Below are 25,301 nucleotides of genomic sequence, written 5' to 3'. Positions count from 1 at the left end.
TATGCCTTACTGCCTGGTGCTAATTTCCTGCTTCCTTCCCCCTAGGATATATAAAGAATCAGTGCAACAGATGTTGCCTTTAAGGCATGGTTTGTTTAGGACTCTGACTCTGTTAGAAATAGAAAGTTTGGCTTCTATGAGCTCACCATTACAGCTGGACTCTATTTTAATTCCAATTTTGTTCTCTACTCCCAGTATTCTGGTCTCTCCCTTCTTAACATTCTAGTGGCCATTTGAAGCTCTCAGTGTCCAAGATCCAGATTATCTTAGTAACATGTGGTATGCTACAGGTATGCAGGCTTTAAAGGCCTTTCAGGTCAAAACCCTCTGAGTGGTTAATAGACCCAACAGAGGTCAAGAAGCACTCTTGGCTCTTGTTGGCCCTGCTGCGTGTGTGTTATTGGTCCATACAGGCCCTTCCTCCCTCCAAGAGCCTTCTGTATTTCCACATTGTAGCTGGGGTCGGTGGAAGGACATCTTGACTCATGGGAGATTCAAGTGGCATCTGAACGAGAAAGACATGGAGATGATTTGCCGTGCCCTGCTGGTATACTGTGTCAAGCATTACAAAGGAGATGAGAAGATCAAGAGTTTCATTTGGGAATTGATCACACCTACCAAAGATGGACAGGCCCAGACCCTCCAGAACCATTCAGGTAAGAGGTGGCAGGGCCATGCCTGAAAAGTACAAAGTAGAGTGCATTTTTCATCTCCCTTTCCCATGTTCATTCATGTTGCTGGGCTTTGGGGGGACTTCCCTTTCAAGATATTTCAGAATGTTATTTGTGGAAAGGATGGTGATACTCTGAATCGGACCTTATTATCCATTGTAACCTGTGACATTTTGTGTAAGTACAGTTAGACTCTCTTGAACTTTTCCCACATGGCAATTCCTGTGCATTGAGTGCCACAAGGGTTCTTCCTCTGAATTGGGGGCCCACACCATGTATTTTGGGACTTGTCTTTCCTGTTCTGCCCTACTCTTACTGCTATCTGTGCCTTTTCTTATGCTGTTATTTGTCCTCCCCTATGCTTATCCAAAGCCCATCTTTCAGGTTTCAGGTTGAAGTGCACCTTTTGTCTCCAGGTAGGTTGCGAGTTTCTGAAGGTCTTAGGTTATTTTACACCTTTCTGGATCCTTCACGGGGTACCTGGTAAATTCTTACTGATAGACTGAGTGGTCCTGTGGTTTACTAAGTAGGTTCACTTCCTCACCACAGTTGTCCAGGGCCAACCATACATGAACTGGCTGCCTCTTTGAAACTGTAGTCCTAACTGGAATCTTGTTCTAGCACTCATGTTTAAGCCACTTTGGCTCATCCACTGGCCCTACACTGTCCTTATGTTTCAGGATTATCTGCCCCAGTCCCTAGAGGGAGGAAAGGAAAGAAGACAAAGAACCAGCTGCTCTTGCCAGAGTTGAAGAATGCAGATTGGCTGGCCACCTGCAATCCTGAGGTAGTCTTGCATGATGATGGCTACAAGAAACACCTCAAACAGCACTGTAACAAGTGAGTGTGCCTTCCTCCCCATCCTCTGGAACACACCTCCTCACATTCAGTCCAGCCTTCTTGGAACTCCTCAGGGAGACCACTGTTGCTCCTGTATTACTGTGCAGGATCTGGAAAGACAGGATATGTGATCTAAGCTGGGTCAATATTGTCATGTTAAAGCACCTCCAACTCCATAATATCTCTTCTCTCCCACATAACCTGCCCTCTCTACTCATGCATTTTGTACTCCTGAGGGTTTTTTAATCTGATTCTCAAAAACTGATCAGAACACTGGAATTTCACTGTTCTCTGCCCTTTTTCACCCCCTCTATCTTGTCCCTAAGGCTGTTAACATTAGCAAGGACAGAGGACTAACCTCAGTGGCCACTCCTCTTAGACCCCTATGCCAACTTACTTCCTTTTCCAGTTAGCTGTTGTCATTTAAGGTCCCAGTCACTTGATAGGTATTTGAGATGGTATTCTTTATATTCGTAGGCACACAGCTAAAGGGATGGAGGGGGCAAAAAATAATAGAAAGTGAAACCCTGTTCTTGTGAAGCTTTGTCACTTTAGGAGTTAGGGCAGTCAGCCACAAAACAATTATACATTGGCACATAGATATTTGCATCCTTGTACTGTGTATCTAAACCCAGAGGACCTTAGAGTTAGTTAAAAGGACATTTGGAGACCAGCTTCCTGGGCCATGGGAGAATTGTTTCTCCAGCATAGCTCGTAGGTAGTGAGAAGGCCTCTAATTGGATACCTTTGGTTACTTTATAATTAAGATGGTTTCAGTTTGGAAAATTATTTGCTAGGTGTTTCCTGCCTCCCAGTAACATCAGCCTATCATTTTGTAGTTGTTGTTGGGTTGTTTTGGGGTTTTATTTTCTTCTATAGATGAAGTTTTATCTGAAAGGGTTACCAAGAAGTAGGACTTGGACATATCTTTTGGAGGGACACAGTTCATCCCACTACAGTCTACCCTCTGGCCTCCCAATATTTTTGTCCCTCCCATGTGCAAAGTACATTCACCCGAACATCCCCCAAAGTCCTAAATCCATTCCAGCGTCAACTCTTAAGTCCAAAATCTCATCTAAATATCATCAACTCAAGAAGTCCCCACTCTCATCATCTAAAGCACATATGGGTGAAACTTTGGATATCATCCCTCCTAAAGCAAAATTTCTCTTCATCTCTGAACCTGTAAAACTGGAAAACAAGTTATTTGCTTCCAAAATATAGTGGTGGGACAGGCATAGGATAGACATTCCCATTCTAGAAGGGAGAGATTAGGAGAAATAAAGCAGTCATGGGTTCCAAGCAAGGGCAAAACCCAGCAGGGCAAATTCTATTAAGTTTCAAGACTTAAAGATAATCCTCTGTGGCTCCATACTCTCTCTTGGCAAGAGACTTGGAGTCCCAGAAACTTAGAGCTGGCAGGGACCTTTTAGCTCTTCCCACTCAGTGTAGGAGTTACTTCAGCAGTATCCCTAACAGAATTTTCCAACCTCTGCTTAAGCATTATTAGATAATTCTAATTAATTTTCCTTCTGCATATTGTACCTAAAATCTGCCTCCTTCAAACTTCTACCCTTTGATCTTAGATCCTGGTTCTGTCCTGAGGTGCAATGAAGAACAGGCCAGGTTCTCTTCTGCATAACAGGACTCTGGGGTTTGTAGGGGCAAGGCCTGTTCATTATATACTTGTTAAATGGGTGATCAAAGGAAACTAAGAAGGGATTTTATTATTAGAGATAGGCATAGTCTCTTGGTAATTTCTGGGAATTGTGGGCTTCTTCAATTCACAAATTTATGGCCATCCCAAGATAAGTAAGAGTTAAGACAAGGCTCTGTGGTTAAGACTGCCAGGATTTGAATTCTGGCCCCATCAACTTCTAGCACTGTGAACCATTGCAAGTTACTTAACCTATATGTGTCTTCTTCCCGTCTATAAAATGAGGATAATCATAGTTCCTACCACTTAACATTATTATGAGGATTAAATAAGCTATAACTGACTTGCATATAGTAATAAGCACTCAAAGAATACTAACTTTGGTTGGGGAATCATTTGGAGACATGAAATTGCCATCAAAAGGATGAAAAAACAGAAAAAGTTATGTAGCAATTGCTTCAAAGCTAGTCCCAGTTGTTAGACATCAGGATAGTGTTTATATGCTGGGGGGACTGGGGGGAAAGTGTAAAATAGTGACTAGAAGTGGGACATGGGGGTGCTTCTGAGGAAATGGTATGTTTCTTGATCTGGATGCTAGATATTTGTGGGAATTCATCAGGCTATGCATTTGTAAGTCATTTTCTAGAAGTATATTTTGCATCAATAAAATGTTAAAAAAAGGAAAGAAAAGAAAGGAAAAAAGGCAGATATTAATGAGTTGTTTTTTCCCAATGAGGGTGTAGAAGCCTTGCTCTGACTTTCCTTCCCCTTTGTACTTAGACACTAACTGAGATTATCATCTTACTCTGAGAGGAGGTGACACTCTAAGAGAAATTGTCCATCTGTCCTCTAAATTGATTTGCTTCTCATTTGGAGAATAAGTGAACACGGCTGGCTTTACGTTTTTTTTCTCTTGTAGTACAGAGGTCTCTAAAAACAGCTCTCTTGTGTCTTCAGGAATGACTTGCTTTGATTAAGGCTAGATCTAAGTAAGCAGGACTCTGACATTCTGTACCTAAGACACCCTCATTCCACTTCTTACAAAACAGACTCTCGGCTACTGCCAACCAGGTGCTTTGAAAGAAAAAGCTCAAAATTTTAAAATTGTTTGACAGGAATGGTATATACAAGAAAGGTAAGGGTTTTGTGTGTGTTTCTACCTATAACCTGAGCCTTCGGCTACATTTCTACCCAGGTCTAATAGAGACTATGTTTTTTTTTAGAACTCTCAACCCTTCATTATTAGCTCCTTTTGAATAGATAATACATATATATATGTTAACAGAAATTCCATGAAGAGTAAGTTTCCTCCCACCCCCAAGTCCCGTTTTTCCTCTAGTGTAAATATTCAGTGTGGCAGTATCTGGTTCTTCCAGAGATACTCCAAGCATGTACTGGTATATGTGAATATACAGCCTCCTTTTGTCTTTCTCAAAATAATATGTACAATACACACTGTGTTCCTTCTCTTTTAACAATTTATTTGGAGATGGGTTTATGTGAAAGTATGTGTAAATGGGCTTTTTTTTTAATGGCCAGCCTTAACTTTTGACTGCTGTTGAGCAATTACAAGTACTCTTCCATACCTTTTTTGCAGATTAGCCTTGTGTATGAAGCATCTCTTGAAAAGTGGTCAGCTTTTCTGTGCCTACCCTTAACATTCACCCTGATTTTACCATTGAACCCTCCCCTCCCTGCACCCCCACTCTCATCTCTGTTCTTATTGTCTCATGATTGGTCTTATATCCCAAATTAGGTTGCTGAAAGCTCTACAAGAACAGGGGTTGAATTGTTTACTTTTGTTATATACTTCACAGTACCCAATATGGTATAGAATACATAGTAGTTGCCCAGCAAATATTTTGCTTAATTGCTTTGTCTCAGACACATTAGGTGCATTCCTATGGCGCCTAATTCATGCTGAGTTACAGTGAATTTAGCACCCTAGGAGAGAAGTCATGATTGCTCTCTAATAGTAGAACCATGAAAAATAGATACCTACCTGCCTATTAAATGTTTAACTTTGTACAAATGAAACCATTTGACATAATGGTACTACCACCATCTGACATAATTCACTTTTCAGTAAAATAGAAAATTATTAGTTAGCCTCTTGAAAGCCATTTCTGCCTAAGAGGTCTTTGTGGCCACATGGAAGGTGAGTACTCTTTCAAGGATTAGGAGGAGTGCGATCTGTTTCTTCTGCCACCTATGACTCACAGGGTTCTGTCTTCTTGTATAAAACTGAGGTAATCATAATAGCATGTGCCATTGTTCTGTTTTTCTGGTGCTTTTTCACAGATGACTTCATACCACTGACTACATGGGAATGCCCAGACTTCCCCTGTGTCACCTTGGGGATGATGGTTCACAGGCAGATCACAGATCCTAATTTGTTTGCATTAATCTGTTCACCTTCCATAGGGTACTTTTGCGAGTTCGAATGCTGTACTACCTAAAAGCTGAAATACTGGGAGAAGCAGCTGATAAAGCATTTGAAGGAACTCCCGCCAGGTAAAACAAGTCTACCTTAGCTGTTGGAGTTAAAGAAATAATATACAGTGCCTCTTCTTGGAACTTAGCATCTGCTTGTGCTTCAGGAAGTTAGTGTTCCCCACTCCCCCAGGATGAGTTACTAGATAACGGAGAAGGCATCTAGACCAGTCAGGTCATGTACATGTGAAATAAAGAAGAAAACAGTTTCTTAGAAACACAGCTTTAGGTGAGTTTTTAGGTTAGTGTCCTCTCCACCCCATTAGTGTTGTAAAATTGTGCTTAAAAAGAGTCATTTTCTTTCCTTAAGTAATGTTACAGAATTAGTGTCAGTTACTTTGATAGACCTGATACCCACAAGTATAGACTGGAATTTTTATCCAGAATCCACTCCTTGCCTCAGTACTCTTATACATTTGAGTGGTTTGGCTTTATTTGCTAATCATGATACCTTGTGGCTTGTTTGATTTGTTGTGCCTTAGTTTTGTTATTAGTGTTTCCAAAGCTGTAGAATCCATTGGGAGTCTCTTAAGATTTCAGAGACTGAAGCTGTCAACTTCTCAGCCACCACTTTATAAAGCTGCCAGAAAGTCACAGTTTATAAGTGAGATGGCTAGACAGCTTCCTTCACCTTTCCCTGGTCTGCAGTTTGCTCTAGCTGTGTACGTTGTCTGTCATTCCTTCATTAACAACCCTAGCTATGGGGCACCATGTTAGCAAGGGCAGTCCTCACAGTGACTTACTGTTTGATATGCTTTTTGTAGTCACTGTAATTTCTAGTAGGGATAGGGAAGTAAGGTATTTTGCTAAAAAGGTTCAATTTGTGAATTTTATCTGGTATTATCTGGCAGAAGTAGTCTACCTGAATTTACCCATCTCTGTCATATGCTTTCTTAGACATGTAGGTGAGTCTGCCACTCCCCCTCTTCATTCCTTTCATCTGCTTTCCTCAATCCTGTCTTCCACTGGTTCTAATCAGGTTTAATATCTTATTGTGGAGAAGTTGCAATGAAAAATGAACAAAAAGTTCATCCCAGAAAAGGCATTCACCTCACAGCACCACACAGAGCAGTGGATCATAAATTAGAGTGGGTGTTGAGCACTGCCTGGGAAAGTGGGAGCTGGGAACACTATCCCCACAGAGGAGCTGGACCTAGCAAGGTAGCTTTTCTGTGTCACTGCAAAAGAGTCTAATGGAAGAAGAAACTGCAAAAATGGAGAGGAACCATCTCAGGCTGGTGGGAGGGAAGAACCATCTGGGGTATGTTCTCCATAAAACCCCAAAGAGCTTAGGATTGGGCTCAGACAAATGAAGACAATGAGCTCTCAGAACATGGTCAGCAATGCAGATGGGGATGATAGAAAAGGCCTGCTAATCACCCTGCATGTCTGCTCCCAGTTGAGTTATAGTCATCGCTTTGGTCAGGATCAGTGCAATTTGTGTTCACTTTTGACCACTGTCAGAAGATGCCACCTCTTGTACAAATCCTGTGAAAGGTCTTCTTCATATCCCTCCATGTACCATCGCAGAGTTTCTTCTTCTCAAATATTGTTTGAGATCCCTACATATTGAGCAAGATGATTTGCGAGAAGTTCTACCAACAGGTAGCCAAGATCAGTGGCTTTTGCTGGGGTTCCCAACTGAAAATACACATCAGAACACCTTATACATGTAGATCCCAAGGTGCTACCCTAGACCAACTGACAGTGGGTTCTCGAAGAGATTCTTCAAGATTCTGAGTCATGTGGTCTCAGGTAGAACCTGGAAATCAAGTACACATGCTTAAATGGCTCCCAAGGTGATTCTGATGCACAGCCCTTGTTAAGTAACTTAGGCCTATCGCTTTCTGAATCCTTCTCTTCATTGTAACTTCAGTATCTAAGCATAAACTAGAAATGTGCTTAAAACCAGGATTGGACCAGTAGCTCTTGTGTTGTTTTCTTTCTATGTTGAAGGGAGTCTGAATACACACCCTTCCTTCCACAGAGAGCTGGAAGTGCCTCTGCCTGACATTGACTACGTGGAGATCCCAGTGGATTGGTGGGATGCTGAGGCCGATAAGTCCCTTCTGATTGGTGTGTTCAAGCATGGTGTGTATTTCAGTGAATGTTTTCCCTTCTGGGTCAGTCCCCTCAGGAAAAGTGAGTTTAGGCACTCTGACTTAGCTTGGCATATTCCTAAGAAGCTTCAAAAAAAAAAAAAAAAAAAAATCTTTTAAAATGCATAATTGCTGCCCTTGAGTTCTTCAAGTCATTCTGTGTGAAACCTTCATGCTTTCCATAGTCCTTTTACATATCTCTGTTTGAAAGTAGAGCCTAACCTCTGCCTTCTTGGAATTTAGACCAGATGAATGTGTGAGTCATGATAATACTGTGAATGTTAAATATTAGCCAGGAACTTCAGCAGGGCAACTGTTGCCATGAAGAACTTGTTCAGTGTGTTATCTTCATTAACCTGTGTGATCTGTCAGGGCTGGAACTACCTCTCGCTTGTTCATTCTTGTCATCCCAGTGTTTGTCTAGTGCAACTCGCATAGTAGGCACCCATTGTTTCTTAAATGAAAGACAAATGATTTTTTAAAATGCTAGATTTTAGCATTTCATATGAATGCAAAATTCTGAGGTCATTCTAGGTATCTACATAATTTCTTATCTTTATCTTTTGCCCTATTGGTATAAAAATCTAAGCATAGAAGATGCACATTAAAAAAGGATGGCCCTGGACATCCTTTTTTAAATGTGCTAAAAGAATCTATGACATATACGCTAAAGGGAACCAAGAAAAGTTTTTGAGAGGCTTGGAAAAAATCAAAATAAGTACCCCCCTTTCTTCTCTTCTGCCACTGTTCTAGGCAACTGCCCTTGCTTTCTCCCAGCTGCCAGCTATTAAAATAAATAATGAAAGTATTAGATGGTAATAGTCATCTGTAATATGCCTGATAGCACACCTTCCTTGCCAGGTGACTTAACAGAAAGTTTAACCTGGTAGCAAGATATGATAGTGGAGAGTTAGGTATACCTGGCTTTTTTTTTTATCTGTCAACTCTGCTGCATACTAAATGTGTGACCTTGAGCAAGTCATAAATTTCTCTGACCTCTGTTTCCTCACTTGTATGAAGGTTAACTTTCTAACAAATGCTCTGTAAAGAGAATATTTCAACTTTTATAGGCTAACAGCTATATTTAAGTAACAACTATGCCTATATATATTTTAATGGTCAATACTTGGATTCCGATGTTAAGAATGCAGACTTCAGGAGTGCTGCTGAGAGTCCTTTGTCAAACCACTAAGGTGAAGCAAGAGCATTATTGTCCAGTAGAACTTCTTGCAATGATAGAAATTCCTGTTTCTACACTCTCCATTTTGGAAGTCAGTAGTCTCATGTGGCCATTGAGCTTGTCAACCAAGAAATAACAAACTAAGCTGCAAGGCAACAAAGGTGTTTATTTGGGGTCTTAGAATTGCAGTTCAGGGAGCACAGTTTAAGGTAGCAACCCAAATTGTGTACCCTCTTAGCACTTCCAGGCAAGGATTTTTAAAGAAAAAGATTAGATAAGGTATTTATGGTCGGGGATATTTGTAGTACTCCAATTGTTCTTCAAGTTAGATAGTTTACTGAGTTCTTTATCTTGTGGTTTGTTTATGGTGCCTGGATGACCTTAGGGTTTTAAGTAGCATTATTGTTTGAGGATTTGCATACTTTGGCAGTTTGTAGATACCTGGCTGAATTTTGTTAGGAGTAACTTCCAGAATGACCTCCCGGCTCCATTTTAAATCTCTTAGTTATAGAACTCTATTGTGTTTCCTTTTACAAGCACTTGAAATGCTGGCAGTGTTATGGAGCAAATATGCTTTTAATTTTATTTACTTTTACTTAGTTTTCATTTAACTAGTGGCTCCTCTCTTGGACAATGTAGGACTAGATAGAACTCAGCTCTGAAGTGAGAGGAAAAAGCATATAACTTTCTTAATCACAAGGTACAACCAAGACTTGGTTTAGTCTAATTTTTGGAAAGAATCCAGAAGAAGACAGACTATTGGAAACACTAAAATTTCATAGTATCTCACCTTGGTGCCTGTGGGATAACCTAGTGACCCTATATCTCATTCCATGACAGCTTTAGGGCATGTTGTCAAACCCCTGCATGGAGACAATGTGATATGATATGAGGACACAGGCTGCAGTTCCAGGAATATGCCAGACAGAATTTACCTGTCTTCTCTCCCTACCCCCAGCCCAACAGGCATACAGAAAACCTACATGAATTATGAAAAAATGTTAAACTACCTAGCTGGACTTGAAAGAAATAAAGGAAAATTCTCAGATGAAGAAAGGGCACTTACAGCAGGCCAGAGAGATTGGGCTTTTGATTCCCACACAGAAGTGGGAAGCACGGCCTTTGGAAGGGTTGTCCTTCCTGGAAAGGGGGACAAGAAAAGGTTCTCTGGTTGACACAGGGAAGCAGACTGGAAGAACAGATCCCCGAGAGAGAAAGAGAAGGAGACATGAAAGAGAAGGTGAGACATGTAAGGTAGAATGAGATTGAAATCTGTGAGGTAGAACAGATTGTATGAGGCAAATACTAACCAAAAGGAAAACAACTGGAGTATGGCAAAATTAATATTCAAAAAACTTTAAAGGCACATAATTTGGAATAAAGAGATGAAGAACATCAATACATAGTTATGCTAGGTGTAATTCCCCAGGAGTATATAACTAGCAATCTTCAGGCTAACTACATAGCTTCAGAAATATGTTTTTTTAAAAAAAAGGCATTAATCTAAGGAGAACCAAGATGCTTGTTCTCCTAGAAAAGCAAGTTAATCCTGGTACATTACCTATTACTTCCCTAATCCCTGATTAAGATTCAGGGAAGTGGAACTAATTAGTTGTCCTTTTAGTCTGGTATTAGAAATGATGAAGCATCAAACCAGATGATGTTTACAGACCTAAAGCTCTTCAGCTCTTTGAAGCATTTGGGGAGCAGTAAGTTAATAATCCATAAGTGTTTTCTGAGCACACCTGTGATTACCTTAAACCAATGCATCACCCATTCCATTCAAATTCTCCTGGGTTGCCAGTTGAAATGAACTCGGTGTGCAAAGTTAGGGCTGAGAGGCAGATGTAGAAGGGTAATATCAGTATGTACAGTGCCTGAGAGGTAAATGTTGCTCATTATGGTATATAATGGGTTTAGCAGAAATGCTATAAAAATGGAGAAAGCCCAGCCTCTGTACCGGGGCCAGGAGACTGGTCCTAAGCCACATATGCAGACTCCAGTACACTCCTGAATAGGACCAGACCTGTTCAGTTGAACAGTAACATTTGAGTCCACCCAGACCAGGTTGAACCTAGTGGGCCTATCCTCCTTGGTGTCTTCCAGATTCTAGATAGATCCTGCCCCTGACTGGGTGCTACCCATTAGATATTCCGTCAGCAAAGTCTTAGAGCTTGTCCTCATCTAGCAGTGTACCTGACCATCCAGAACAGCTTTGCCAAGGTTATAAGCAGGCACAGCCAACATGTCCTACCAGGTGGCAGTCAGATTCCCAGATACTCAGCAGCTGGTAGCTGTGATATTTAGGTATTTCCAGAAAACCAAGCTCTCTGGTATTTACCTTTCAGAGATCTTCCTGAGAAGCCCTCTCTGCCACTCTTCCATGCCTTAAGTATAAGCTCTACTATTGCAGACATTTTCTTTATTGAGAAACACACAGCTGTTCATTGTCTGAAGCTTTGTGAATCTTTTGGTCTACCCCAGGCATAGCCTGCTGCAGCCCTGCTTAGATCAGATGAATCTTTGCATGGTTCATCTCCAAGCTGACCTCAGTGGAAGAATTGGCTGAGTCTTTGGTTGGGGCCTTAGCCTGCAGCAAGCAGTAAGGCCCTCTCCAGCAAACCTATTCTGAACGATGTTCTCAGCAGCTCTCAGTTGCATTAGGTGACTGCTGGATTTATGAAATTTTCCTGATTTTATTAAATTTTGACCAAAGTATGGATCTTAGTATTTCTGTTGATCTTCTTAGAGAGGAGCTTATTGACTAAGTAAAAAGAGGCAGGTAGCCTATACCCTCTCAAAGACCTGTCATTTCACTGTTTATTTCTTTGTATTATTATTATTATAGCTCTTGCACTCTCTTTTCAGGACGGCTATTAGGGTTTCTTAGGGAAAAGAATCAATCACTCTTCTTTACCTTTAGCTCCTCAGCTGAGAAATAGAAATTCATACTCTTATCTAGAATTCAGACCCACACATGTCAAGAGAAGGGTAGAGACTCACCAAGTAAGCGAGAAGGAGGCTCCCAGCCTGCTTCATAGCATGGCAAGCCCTTCATGTACAGCTAACCTCACTCAGCAGTAAAAGGACAGTGGAGGAAGGCTTTTACCATCTCAGCAAACAGATAATCGCCTCTCTTTTCATGAAGAGGTAACAGGTGAGACGGTGGCAGGAATTTCCTCAAGACAGCAGGAGTAAAAGGGAAATTTCTGTTTTGATGTGAGCTGAAGCAGGAACATGGGGAGAAGGTGAGAATGATTCTGCCTACAGTGATTATTGGAAGAGAATCTGGGCAAAACTGACTCAGTTGTTTGTCAAGTGGCTACAGTGTCAGGCCTTGTGCTAGGTATTGAATATAAATACAGATTCTTTTCCCAGGGAGCCCACAGTCTCAGAGACCAACAGTAATGAAGTAATCACTCTAAGGAATGAGTGAGTAAGAACATAAGGCTGCAAAGTGTCTCATGCCATGTGCCTCATGTGGGCAGCACCTGTCATGGAGGTGGCAGGAGAGTAACTTTGGATTAAGAGATAAAGTGCCCGCAGCTCCACATTAAAAAAAGTAGCAGGTGTGCTGCCCACAGGGTGAAAGGTACAACTGTTTTAACAGTGATAGTAGAACAAAAGCCAATATTGAAGTGAACACCAAACAAAGTAAACATGTCTTTTATTAATAGCCAAGTTCAGCTTTTCCATCACGTGTAATGGGGTCTCCTTGTGTACATTACTGAGCTAGGAATTAACTTTGTTTGCTAGGAACAATGTGGAAAAGATTTTGATGATCAGGAAAGAATTTTTCCCCCTAAGATCGTTCTGTATGACAATAGATTTGGATCTTTTACATGGTCAAGTCTGTCTCAATATAAGATTACACCAGATTCAATAAAATAATTATAATTCTCATGCATGGACTTTTATCATGTTAAAGTGATATTTTCACATCATTTTGCTTCTTTTCTAAGGTCCTGCTTCTTGATTTAAAAAATGCCCCATCTGTTGTTGGCTCTGGGAATGTGGTGAGAAATAATTCCAAACCCCTGGCCAACAGATTAGGATTTCATTACTTTTGGCCAAGCACTACCCAAAGGTGTCCACCTTAATTTAAGAAATTTTCTCCAGTAGGAAGTCTTTATAGAGCCCAATTACTTTTTGTTTATATATATATAAAATATATATATACAGTGTGTGTTGTGTTTTTACTTAATAAGGGAAACAAAATGGTTGTGTCAAGCCAAAAACAGATTTTGTGAATTCTAACATGACTTGTAGTGTTTCTCATTACTTTTGTTCAGGTTATGAGAGGTACAATGCCATGCGAGCAGACCCAGCACTTTGCTTCCTGGAGAAAGTCGGCATGCCAGATGAGAAATCCCTTTCTGCAGAACAGGGTGTTGCAGATGGAACCTCAGACATTCCCGAAAGGTAAGGGGCCACCCAGCCATGCCTGACATGGTATGTCATGCCCTCAGTGCGTAACTCCTTCAATACCCAACCAGTACTCTCATAGTTGTTTTCCATGATGCTTCAGTATCTGGCATCTTTTAAACCTTGCCACACTACCACTTCATTCCAAAATTGCTGCTTTAGTTATATCTGTTGCCTGTTCTTTGACTTGTAAGCACTTTGAATTAAATATCAGTTTCTGTTCTTCATGGGTTCCCTAGGCCACCTACCACCCTTGCCCAGTTCCTTAACCAGGCTTGTCTCTTGCCTGGTCTGAGGATTCTCATACCTGGCAGAAAGCTAAGAAAAGGTATCATGATTATAGGCTTCCTGACCTTGAAGCTTCTTGGAGGAAAGCCAGATTATTTAAGGATTCTGTGGTTCACAAGTGAGATGGCTGTGCTTGACAGCAATAGCATTTTGGTCTTGTCCATGGCTTGTGTACAAATTATGGGAGCATCCCTTTGGCTGAGTTTTATTTACTGTTGGCGTAACTCCAAAATGAGTGCATTTGCAAGAATGCTTAATTAACCAAAAACTATAGTTCTCCAAAAATACCAATTCAAAATATAAAATGTATCTCTTAGCTTGTGTTTAGTAAACTTCTGGCCTGATCTCCCAAAAAGTAGCAGGCACTGCTTCACATTCTCTAGGACTGTGGCCAGGTTTAGACATGAGTTTGTGACACTGCCAGGACTCCTTCCCATCTGCTATGGCCTGGAAGAGGGGGGAAATGCAAATTCCATCCTCCTGCTGAACACTGATGAAGTACCACCATGTTCTCTGCCCCTAAGGTGTTTCTTTAGGGCAGATAATAAAGACGCATTCTGGGAGATGTTAACAAATGTCCACATGATTTATGATTCTAATGTTAGATTCACTAGTTCAGGAAAAATACTCCCAGAGTACCTGAATGTCGCATAAAGCTTCTATGTTTGTTAGGTAGCTGTTCATTCTGTGGGTAAGCAATGGAGCCAGGACCTGAGCAGCAAGGACAGGAATATATCAAAGTCAATTTAAAAATGAATCACAAACATCAGATAGGCATCAGCAGTAGTTAAACTCATGAGAGACGACATTAGGCAGCTAACCTATAGGCAGGTGTGTGGTGGTAGAAAGAATGAAATGTCCATCCATCTCAGCAGTTGCAGCACAGCTCCCTTGAAAGCAACATATTCAGGTAACTCTTGGTGGGTAGTAATTACCTCTTCTCTGATACTATTACTATTGACTGGCTGGCCTATGAACTTGCCTACATAGGCCATAGGGCTGGGGTTTCAGACCAGAAGTTTACCAAGTTTCAGCTGAGTAGAGGTCCTTGTCCTTACAAGTGAGGACACTGGTGATAGTTACTCTCATCCTCACTGACTGTTGAGTTGTTCAGAAAGGGAGGGGTACACCAAGATTTTGAGTACCTGCAGAGGAAGGAATTTACTAATATTCCCTTTGGTGGTTTTCTTACACATACCAAGATTACTCCTGGGTGATATGTGATGCCTTTTTTCTTGCTTGCTTTCTTTAATTTAGAGGTAACACGGATAAAGAAGACCATGTTGAGAACAAATTAGATAGCGCCCAGAAACAAACGGTGAGTTAAATGTGCTATTCTGATAATCTACCCTCTAATACTAGGAGAGAAATCCCCATCTTGGTGGTAGTCTTGGGAAACTTGATTGCATTGTTGCAATTTCATTGCCATTTACCCTACGATTTTATGACAATTGTCAAAATACAAACTGATTACATTTTAAAAATAATTGTGGATTGAATGTAGTTGCAAAAAGTAATACAGGGAGATCCTGCTTACTCTTTACCCAATTACCTAGGTAATATAATGCACAAAACTCTAGCATAATATCACAACCAGGATTACAGACGTTGATGTAGTTTTTCTGTCACCGCAAAGATCCCCCATGTTGCTCTTTTATAACCACACCCAATTCCCTTCTGCCTTATCCCTTGGCAACCCCTACTTTGTTATCCATTTCTATAATTTTGTCATTTTGAGGATGTTATAGAAGTGAAATCATATAGTATGTAATCTTTTGGGGTTGTTTTTTTTTCACCTAGCATATTTCTCTGGAGGGTAATCCAGGTTGTGTGAATAAACAGTTCATTCCTTTTTATTGTTGAGTGGTATTGCATGGTATGGATATACCACTGTTTGTTTAGCCACTCACCCAGTGAAGGGCATTTGAGTTGTTTCTGGTTTGGGCTACTACAAATAAAGTCTCTATAAATGTTCACATGCAGGATTTTGTGTGAATTTAAGTTTTCATTTCTCTAGTATAATTGTAGTTGTATATTTCGTTTTTCAAGACACTGCCAAACTGTTTTCCGGAATGGCTGTACCTTTTACATTCCTAGCAGCAATGTGGGAATGATTCAGTTTCTCTGCATCCACTCCAGCATTTGGTGTTATCACTATTTTTATTTGAGCCATTCTTTCAAATGTGTGGTTATATCTCATTGTGGTTTTAATTTGTATTTCCTGAATGGCTAATGATATTAAACATCTTTTTATGTGCTTATTTGCCATCTTTCTGTTTTATTGAAATGTCTCTTCTTGCCCTTTGCCCATCTTCTAATTACATTGGTTGGTTGGTTTTTTGGGTTTTTTTTACTGTCTTTTTTTTTTTTTAAACAATTTTATTTGATAATCAGCTGTTTTTAGCTTGTAGGTTTTTTAAAATGTTAACAGGTATATAGGTAACCATTGTATACAGCTTATTAGGTGAATCTTCATCCTCATTATGTTTTCTGGACACCCATACATGGATACAACTTGGAACATTTTTTATTCTTTTGGCCCAGACAGCTTTGTTGAGCCTGGTGTCAGTGCACACATCTGACATTCCCATCTCCTTCATGGCAAATTTCCAGGTCTATTTGAGTGCCTGAGGGGCATGTTTCTTGAAGCTTACTCCATGGCTGTGATTGTGATTACTGATGGTGTACTCCGTGGCCACCATCTTGTTGATGGCAGGATGGCCATTCTCACCACCCTTCTTTGCAGGAGCTGTTCTTTCTGGACCAGGTTGGGAAGTTATTGTTGATTTTTGAGAGTTCCTTATATATTCTAGTTTTTAACCTTTTGTCAGATACGTAGTTTGCAAATATTTTCTCCTGCCTTGTAGCTTTTCTGTTTATCCTCTTCACGTAGTCTTTTCACAGAGCAGTAGTTCATCATTTTGATGAAGTCTAAATTACCAATTTTTCCTTTTATGAGTCAGGTTTTTGGTGTCAAATATAAGAACTTTGCCCAGCTATAGATCTTTCCTTCCTTCCCCTCCTGCCTCTTCTCCTCCCTTTCTTGACTATTGATATCTAATTATTTCAGAACCATTTGTTGAAAATACAGACTATCTTTCCTCCACTGAATTCCTTTTACATCTTTGGAAAAAATCATTTGGACATAACTGTTAGGATCTGTTTCTTGATTACTGTAGCTATATCATAGGTCCTAAAATGAGGTGGGCTGATTCCTCTCTATTCCTTTTCAGAAATTTTTTAACTCTTCTACTTTCTTTGCCTTTCCTTATAAATTTCAAAATAATCTTTTTTTTTTTTTTAAGGAATTACCAGGGATTGAACCCAGGACCTCATACATGGGAAGCAGGTGCTCAACCACTTGAACTACATCCACTCCCCTTAAAATAATCTTGCCTCTGTGGAAAATATTGCTGTTTTTTTTTTAATAGATTTTTTAATATATTTTTAAAGATACATAGATCATACAAAATGTTACATTAAAAAATATAAGAGGAGCCCATATACCTCCACTCCCTATCCCCCCACATTCTTCCCACATCACCAAATTCTTTCATCAATGTGGCATATTCATTGCATTTGATGAAGACATTTTGGAGCACTCCTACACAGCATGGATTATAGTTTACATTGTAGTTTACACTCTCTCCCAGTCCATTCAGTAGGTTATGTCCTGCATCTGTCCCTGCAGTATCATTCAGGACAACTCCAAGTCCTGAAAATGCCCCCGTATCATACCTCTTCTTCCCTCTCCTTGCTCTCAACAACTGCCATGGCCACTGTTTCCACATGAACGATACAGTTTTCCATTGCTGGAGTCACAATAACTCTATAGTAGAATACCAGTAAGTCCACTCTAATCCATATTTTATTCCTTCATCCTGAGGACCCTGGGATGGCAATGCCCACTCTGCCTCTAACTAAGAGGGGGCTTAGATCCCAAATGGCTGATGGACAGAATTCTCTTGTTTGCAGTTGTAGACTCTCTTGGTTTCCCTGGTGTGGTGGTTGACCATCCCCACCTCCCTGTTAGCTGACATGGGCAAGTCCAACAAACTAGAGAGTAGGTGCTGCAACTCCGCTGAGGCTCAGGGCCTAGCCAGCACACAGTCCAGAGATTCAAGTCTTCGGAGCATACACCAACCCCTGCACCAACCACAGGTTCAGTAAAAGTGACAGAAGAGGCATGTGTAGAGAGGTCACATCTGAGTCCAACTCCATCACTCAGGAGCACAAATTCCAAAGTAGGGCCCACTGGCAAGACACTGAACTCCAGAGCCATCTGTCATGACTGTAGGACGTGGTTGTCTCCATAGCCCTCAGGAGTGCCACTACTTGGGGTTGTATCTACCTTGACTGTCTCTGAGATCCTGCTGAAATGTGCATAAGCACAACCCCCTGATGACCTCCCAACTCACTTTGAAGTCTCTTAGCCATATAAACTCATTTGTCTTTACCATTTCCCCCCTTTAATTCAACGTCTTTTTCTAGGAACATCACCAGCTGGTCCTTGGTAGAAATCTCTCGGCACCAGGGAGGCTTATCCCCGAGAGTCATGTCCCATGCTGGGGGGAAGGTAAAGCATTTACATGCTGTGTTTGGCTTAGAGAGTGGCCACATTTGAGCAATATGGAGGCTCTCAGGAGGTAACTCTTAGGTACCCTGCAGCTCTAGGCCTAGTTGAAATTTCCAGCACACAGGCTTCCTAAGCAGCTGGTTTTTTATAGGAATTGCCTTAAACCTGTATATCAATTTGGGGAGAACTGACATCTTTACTCTTTTGAATCTTCCAATCCATGAACCATCTCTCTTCATTTATTTCTGTCTTCTTTGATTTCTTTCATCAGTGTTTTATAGTTTTCAGCATACAAGTCTTTCCATGTTTTGTAAGGTTTACATTTAAGTATCTAATTTTCTTTGTAGTTTTATAAATAGTATTGTATTTTGAATTTCAATATCTGTGTTCATTGCTAGTATATAGAAATTGATTTTTGTAAGTTTGTTCTATATCCAGTGTCCTTGCTGAACTCACTTACAAGGTCTAAGTTTTTTTTGTAGATTTTTTGGAATTTTCTATGTAGACAATCATGTCCTCTGCAAATAGAGTCAAGTTCATTTCTTCCTATCTAATCTGTAGGCCTTTTATTTCCTTTTCTTGCCTTATTGCACTGGCTAAAACTGTAGTACTGTGTTAAATAAGAGTGGTGAGAGTGGGCATCCTTTCTTTGCTCCAAATATTGGAGAGTAATCTTTGTTTTTTGAGGTTTTTACTAGCAATTGAGTGGTCAATCTTACCATGATCTTTCTGCATCAGTTGATAAGATCATGTGATTTTTCTTGTTTAGACTATTAATATGGTAGATTATATTGATCAGTTTTTCAGATGAACCAGCTTTTATCCCTGGAATAAATCCCACTTGGTCATGGTATATAATTCTTTTTATATGTTGTTAAGTTTTGTTTGCTAATATTTTATATTTTGTTAGGGGTTTTTGTGTCTATATTCATGAGGGATAATGGTTTATAGTAGTTTTCATTTTCTTTTTTTGTACTGTCTTTATCTGATTTTGGAGTCAGGGTAATGTTAATGTCATAAAATGAATTGGGAATGTTCCCTTCTCCTGTTTTCTAATAGAGATTGTGTAAAATTGGTGTTAATTCTTTAAATATTTGTAGAATTCTCCAGTGAAACCATCTGGGCCTAGAGATTTCTTTTGAAAGTGAGAGTTTTTAAATTATGAATTCAATTATCTGCTTTATATTAGGTGAGTTGTGGTAATATTGTGTTTTTCAAGGCATTGGTCCCTTTCAGCTAAATTGTCACAATTATATATGCTGAGTTATTCCTCCTATTCCCTTATAATCCTTTTGATGTCTACAAAGTCTTTAGTAATATCGCCTGTTTCACTCCTGATATTGGCAATTTGTCTTACCTTTTTTAATCAGAATTGCCTAAAGGTTTACCTACTTCATTGATTTTTTTGAAGAACCAGCTCTTTGTTTCAATTTAATATATTTTTATATTTCCATTAAGATTTCTTCTTTGACCTGTGGATTATTTAGAATGGTATTACTTAGTTTCCTAGTCTTTGGAGATTTTCCTGTTATCTTTCTATTAGTGATTTCTAGTTCAGTTTCCTTTTGTGGTCACGGAATGTAATCTGTATGATTTCAATTGTTGTAAATTTAAGATTTGTTTATAATCTGTGTTACTATATGTTCCATGGGCCTTTGAAAGGAATATGCATTCTGCTGTTGTTGGGAGAAGTGTTCTCTAAATGTGCATTAGATCTTGTTTATTGATAATATTGTTGAATTCTTCTCTATCCTTGCTGTCTTTTCTGTCTAGTTCTATCAATTGTTGAAAAGGGGTATTTGAAGTATTCAACTGTAGTTGTGGATTTGTGTATCTCTCCTTTTATTGCTTTCAGTTTTTACTTCCATATTTTGCAGCTCTGTTGTTTGTTTCATATGCATTTTGTATTGTTTGGTCTTTTTTGGTTGACTCTCTAGTAATTTTCTTTGATCTGAAGTCTATTTTATCTGGTAATAATACAGCCACTTCTGGTTTCCTTTGATTCATGATTTCATGATAGATATTTTTCCATCCTTTTATTTTACCCTGCCTCCATCATCATATTTGAAGTTTCCTCTAACTAGTATATAGTTGGGTCATGTTTTCTTATGCACTCTGCCAGTCCTTCTTTTAATTGGTGTCTTTAAACTGTTTACATTTAATGTAATTCTTGATACATTAAGACTTAATTAAGTCTTCCATCTTAGTTTTTTATTTTCTGTTTTTTTATTCTCACATTTCTTTTTCCTGCCCTTTTTGGGGGTTACTTTTAACATTTTTTAGAAATCTACTTCGATTTATCTTTAGAGTCTTTGAGTATATCTCTTTTTAAAGCTTCTTTTTAATGGTTGCTCTAGGTATTTCATTACATTCATAAAGCTTATCACAGTCCACTGGTATCATTTTACCAGTCTGAGAGATGTGTAGCCTTACTTCCATTTATGTCCCTTTATCCAGCCCCATTAATGTTATAATTTTCTAAATTTTTCCAATACAGACATTTAGCACCACATCAGATAATGTTACAATTTCTCCTTCAATTGTCAAGTATAATTTAGAAAACGCAAGGAGAAGGAAAGTCTGTTCTATGTGCCCATATTTTTGTTCACTGTGTTCTTTGTTCTTCCTAGTGTTCCAAGGTTCCTTCTTTTATTATTTCCTCTCTGTTTAAAGAACTTCCTTTAGCCATTCAATTTGGGTAGGTCTGCTGGTGGCAAATTCTCCTAGTTTTTCTTCATCTAAGAATGTCTTAATATCCCCCTCATTCCCAAAGGGATATTGTCACTGATTATAGGATTCTGGGCTGACAGTTCTTTTCTTTCAGCACTTGAAAAATGTTGTGCCACTCCTTCTGGCCTCCGTGGTTTCTGATGAGAAATCTTCTGTCATTCAAGTTATTTTGCCCCTATAGGTAAGGTGTCTTTTTCTTTCTCACTGCTTTCAAGACTTTTTTCTTTGTCTTTAGTTTTCGGAAATTTAACTATGATGTTTTTGGTGTGACTTTCTTTGGATTTATCCTGTTTGGGGTTTGCTCATCTCTTGAATCCCATAGGCTTATTTATCTTTTGCCAAATATGGGAAATTTTCAGCCATTATTTCTTGGAGTACTTTTTCAAATCCACCTTCTTTCTCCTCTCCTTCCAGGACTTTGATGACATGGAATATGCATTCTCTTTTTAGCCATTCCACAGTTCACTAAGGTTCTAGGTTTTTTTCCTTTTTTTGTTTTTTTAGATTGGGTACTTTCTATTGTTCTTTCTCCCAGTTCACTGGTTCTTTTCTTTTTCTCCAACATACTGTGGTTGAGCCCATCCATTCAGTTTTTAATTTTGACTATAGTGTTTTTCAGATCTAAAATTTCCATTTGGTTCTTATTTATATCTTCTATCTTTGCTCAGACTTTCTGTTTCTTTGCTGAGACTTTGTTTTTTCATTTGTGTAAAGTATTCTCAGAAGTGCATATTGGAGCATTTTATGATGACAGCTTAAAATCTTTGTCAGATAATTCTGACATTTCTGCACTCAGTATTGGCATCTATGGATTTTCTGTCATTGAGTTTGAGATCTTCCTGGTTCTTGGTATGTCATTTTTTATTGAAACTGGACATTTGGGGTATTGTATTATAAGACTTTGGAGTCTTATTTAAATCTTCAGTTTCAGCTAACTTCTCACATTTCTCTGGCAGGGGAAGAAAGAGGTGCCACCTCATTACTGCCAAATGGGGGATAAAAGTTGAGGTTCCCCACTCACCCCTTTTTGACACCTTTGGACAGCTTCATTACTATTGACATGTTTTCCACTGACACCATAAGGGAATGTAGTGAGTGAGTTTGCATTTGAGGATTTGGGAGCCGATCAAGAAAGAGTCTTGACCACTAGATGGCAGAAACACTCAAGATATTTTTTTTAAGGTACCACTTTGACATGTTGCAGGAGGGGGAAATCCTTCACATCGTGAGACCTTTCAGAGGCTACAGTGTGAGACGCCCACCCAGAAGCAGGAGACAGAACTGGGATGGTCAGCACCATGGGGAGTTTCTGGGTTAGAGAACTCTGCAGGGCAGAAATGGCTTGAGGTCTAATAACTACAGGGTTTTATCTTACCTATGATAAGCAGATATTGGGTGCAGTTTTGCTGGATATGCAAAGCAGGTCAGGTTGAAATGATTCAAATTTGGTTATTTGAGCTATTTATTTATTTTAAAGAAACGGGCACTTTCCTGTCTCCCTTCCCCCATCTCTGAGAATTTGCTATTTCTGGTCATCTCTTGTTAGTGATACCATACAGTTTTTGTCCTTACATGCCTTGTTTATTTCACTGAGCATAATGTTTTCATGGTTCTTCCATGTTACAGCATGTCTCATTACTTGGTTCTGTCTTATGGCTAAACAATATTCCATAGTGTATATACCACATTTTGTTTAGCCATCCATTTGTTGATGGGTACTTGGGTTATTTCCAGCTTTTGACTATTGTGAATAATGCTGCTATAAATACTGGTGTACAATCTTCTATTTGAAACCCCATTTTCACTCTCTTTTGGTATAAACCTAGAAGTGGAGTTGTCACATCATATGGTAATTCTACATTTCACTTTTTTTTTTTTTACTGGATACCTATGAATTTTTTTGAATCATAATATGTTACACAGTATATTGGTTCATAGTAATGCAATCATAGAGTGTTTATCCTTTTTTGTCTAGCTTGCTTTGCTCAATGTCCTCCAGGTTATATTTAACTTTTTGAGGGTCTGCCATAATTTCTTTTCACATACAATTTACATTAACAAATTTGGGCTATTTTTAAAGCAGTGGGATGTAGAAGAATTTGAGTTTGGCACTGGTGGGCTTTTTTGGTCTAATGGGCCCAAACTGCTCAAAGAAGTAAGCAACACACAGAGCCATTGCACAGGGGCCATGTTTGACTCATTTATATAAGGTGTGGGAGTTTGTTATTATTGCCTGTCAGACATGAAAGTTCCAGATCTAGCCATACTAGATTTCTCTTACACTGCCCTAGTGGCCGTTTAGAATGCCTTGTTACAGGCTGGTGAAGTTAGAATCTAGGCTCCCCATTTGGCCTTTGCTGCTGGCAGGGGGGCGGGCCACAGGTTTTTCTGTGTTGTTGGACTAGGGAATAGCGGTTGTGTTTTTGTCTAAAACTTTTCTGTATTGCCCTCCTGCTCTTTTCCTAGTCCTTCACTTAGAGACAGCAGGCTTTTAATTATCTGTACCTGTTGACCTTTCTAGGTAGCTGGCTTCTTTACCTCCAAGTCTGAGATATTTGAGGCAAAAAGCAAACCTAGAAACTCACCACTGTATTGTTCCGTGGGCTCCAAGGTCCCTAGCTTGTCTTCCTTCTTCTCTCTACATTTCAGGGTTCCCTTAGGTTTGTTTTATATGCAAAGTCCAGGGATTTTAGTTGTATTTAGTATGAGAAATAAAGAAGTAAGTATATGTCTACTCCATCTTCCCAAAAGAAGCCTGCATTGCATTTTAAAATTGGGTTTCTGGGAAGCAGATTTGGCTCAACAGAGAGTGTCTGCCTAGCACATGGGGGGTCCAGGGTTCAAACCCAGGACCTCCTGACTCATGTAGTGAGTTGGCCCATGCGCAGTGCTGATGCGCGCAAGGAGTGCTGTGTCACACAGTGTTGTCCCCTGTATAGGGGAGCCCCACGCACAAGGAATGCACCCTGTAAGGAGAGCCGCACCACACGGAAAAAGTATAGCCTGCCCAGGAGTGGTGCTGCATACATGGAAAACTGACGCAGCATGATGACACAACAAAAAAGAGGCATAAATTCCCGGTGCCACCACCAAGAATACAAGCGGACATGGAAGAACACACAGCGAATGAACACAAAGAGCAGACAACTGGGGGAGCAGGGAAGGGGAAGGAGAGAGAAATAAAAATATATATATATATATATATATATATATATATATATATATATATATTTTTTTTTTTTTAATTGGGGTTCTGGGACTTTGCATAAACAGACCATCTCTTCACCTGGGCCCCAGCACCATTGGACCAAATTTTCTCTAGTTTCAACCAGAGCAGAAAATGTATCTTAGAATCTTAGAATTTCATGCATCCTGGGTCCCAGAGATTGTTCTAACATTGTTCTCAGGTGGCTCCATTGTCAAGATAGTTTCTCTTCTCCTCTGCTCACCACCCAAAAAAGTATTACTTCTTTTCTATTGGTTCTAGCTTGGAGAATGTGTGCTATTTGCTTTGGCCTCCATCACCTCTGATCCCTATAACAGTAACGATATCCAGAGTCAAAAAAGTAGAAAGTGTTCCAACGGCCAGTGCATGCCTCTTTGTTCCAAGTAGCAGCCCCATGAAAAGGCAGCTATCAAAGCAAATGCAGGCCAAGCCTGACTCTCAAAGTTGTTTACACTGACATTTACATGCTTGACTGATCAGTCTTTGATCAATCCAAATGCTGAAACAGCAAATGCAGACAAATCACTGAACCAGATCTGCTGCCCCTTACCCTTCCCTTCCAGCTCCATTCTCAGGCAGATCAGCAGGCAGGGCTAAAGAAGCCTAAAACATTGTATGAAGAGCCTATCTTCTTCTCTTGAGACTAAGGGCATTCCTCTGAAACTCAAACAGACCTGAGCACAGAAAGAGGCATGTTTATAGATTGGTAGAATCTTAGCATTGAAAAGATTGAAAGCCCTAACACTCATTTGTGTGATCTGCCCATGTGCTGTTCCCTCTACACCGTCACTGTCGGGGTCATTCCAGGTAGGTTTAGGTACTTCTGGAAGCCCATAGAGAAAACGAAGGAACTTGCTGCCTTCCAAGGAAGTCCATTTCATTGTTGGGTAAAATTTCCTTATACTGAACCAGAAATCTGCCTCCTGATCAGTTTGATGGATTCTTTCTAGTTTTCTTCTTGGTACTACAAAGAACACTATTGTTCTTTCCTCTCCGATAGACTTATTCTTTTTTTTATGATTCAAAGGAACCCTTTTCCATCACATCAATATATTTTCAAAGCACAATTACGTAGTATTATTTTTCTTTATTTATTTCCCCCTTCCCCCTCCCCCG

The 25,301-nt window shown here is 39.7% G+C and overlaps 1 protein-coding gene across 6 annotated transcripts in view; it reads left to right on the top strand.

The window, feature by feature from the left end:
- Nucleotides 1-25,301, top strand: part of CHD6 (chromodomain helicase DNA binding protein 6) — a 250,596-nt gene that overhangs the window by 196,532 nt on the left and 28,763 nt on the right. For all 6 annotated transcript variants that reach the window (XM_004447680.5, XM_071211719.1, XM_004447678.5 and 3 more), the window contains 6 exons: nt 457-656; nt 1,352-1,511; nt 5,593-5,682; nt 7,649-7,752; nt 13,233-13,362; nt 14,911-14,971. In XM_004447680.5, the coding sequence (XP_004447737.2) occupies nt 457-656; nt 1,352-1,511; nt 5,593-5,682; nt 7,649-7,752; nt 13,233-13,362; nt 14,911-14,971 (745 nt within the window). The remainder of the gene's footprint in view (nt 1-456; nt 657-1,351; nt 1,512-5,592; nt 5,683-7,648; nt 7,753-13,232; nt 13,363-14,910; nt 14,972-25,301) is intronic.

Source organism: Dasypus novemcinctus, chromosome 24 (genome assembly GCF_030445035.2).
Source record: "Dasypus novemcinctus isolate mDasNov1 chromosome 24, mDasNov1.1.hap2, whole genome shotgun sequence".
NCBI lineage: Eukaryota > Metazoa > Chordata > Mammalia > Cingulata > Dasypodidae > Dasypus > Dasypus novemcinctus.
The sequence above is the reverse complement of the archived record's forward strand: the minus strand, read 5'-3'. Positions and strand labels throughout refer to the sequence as shown.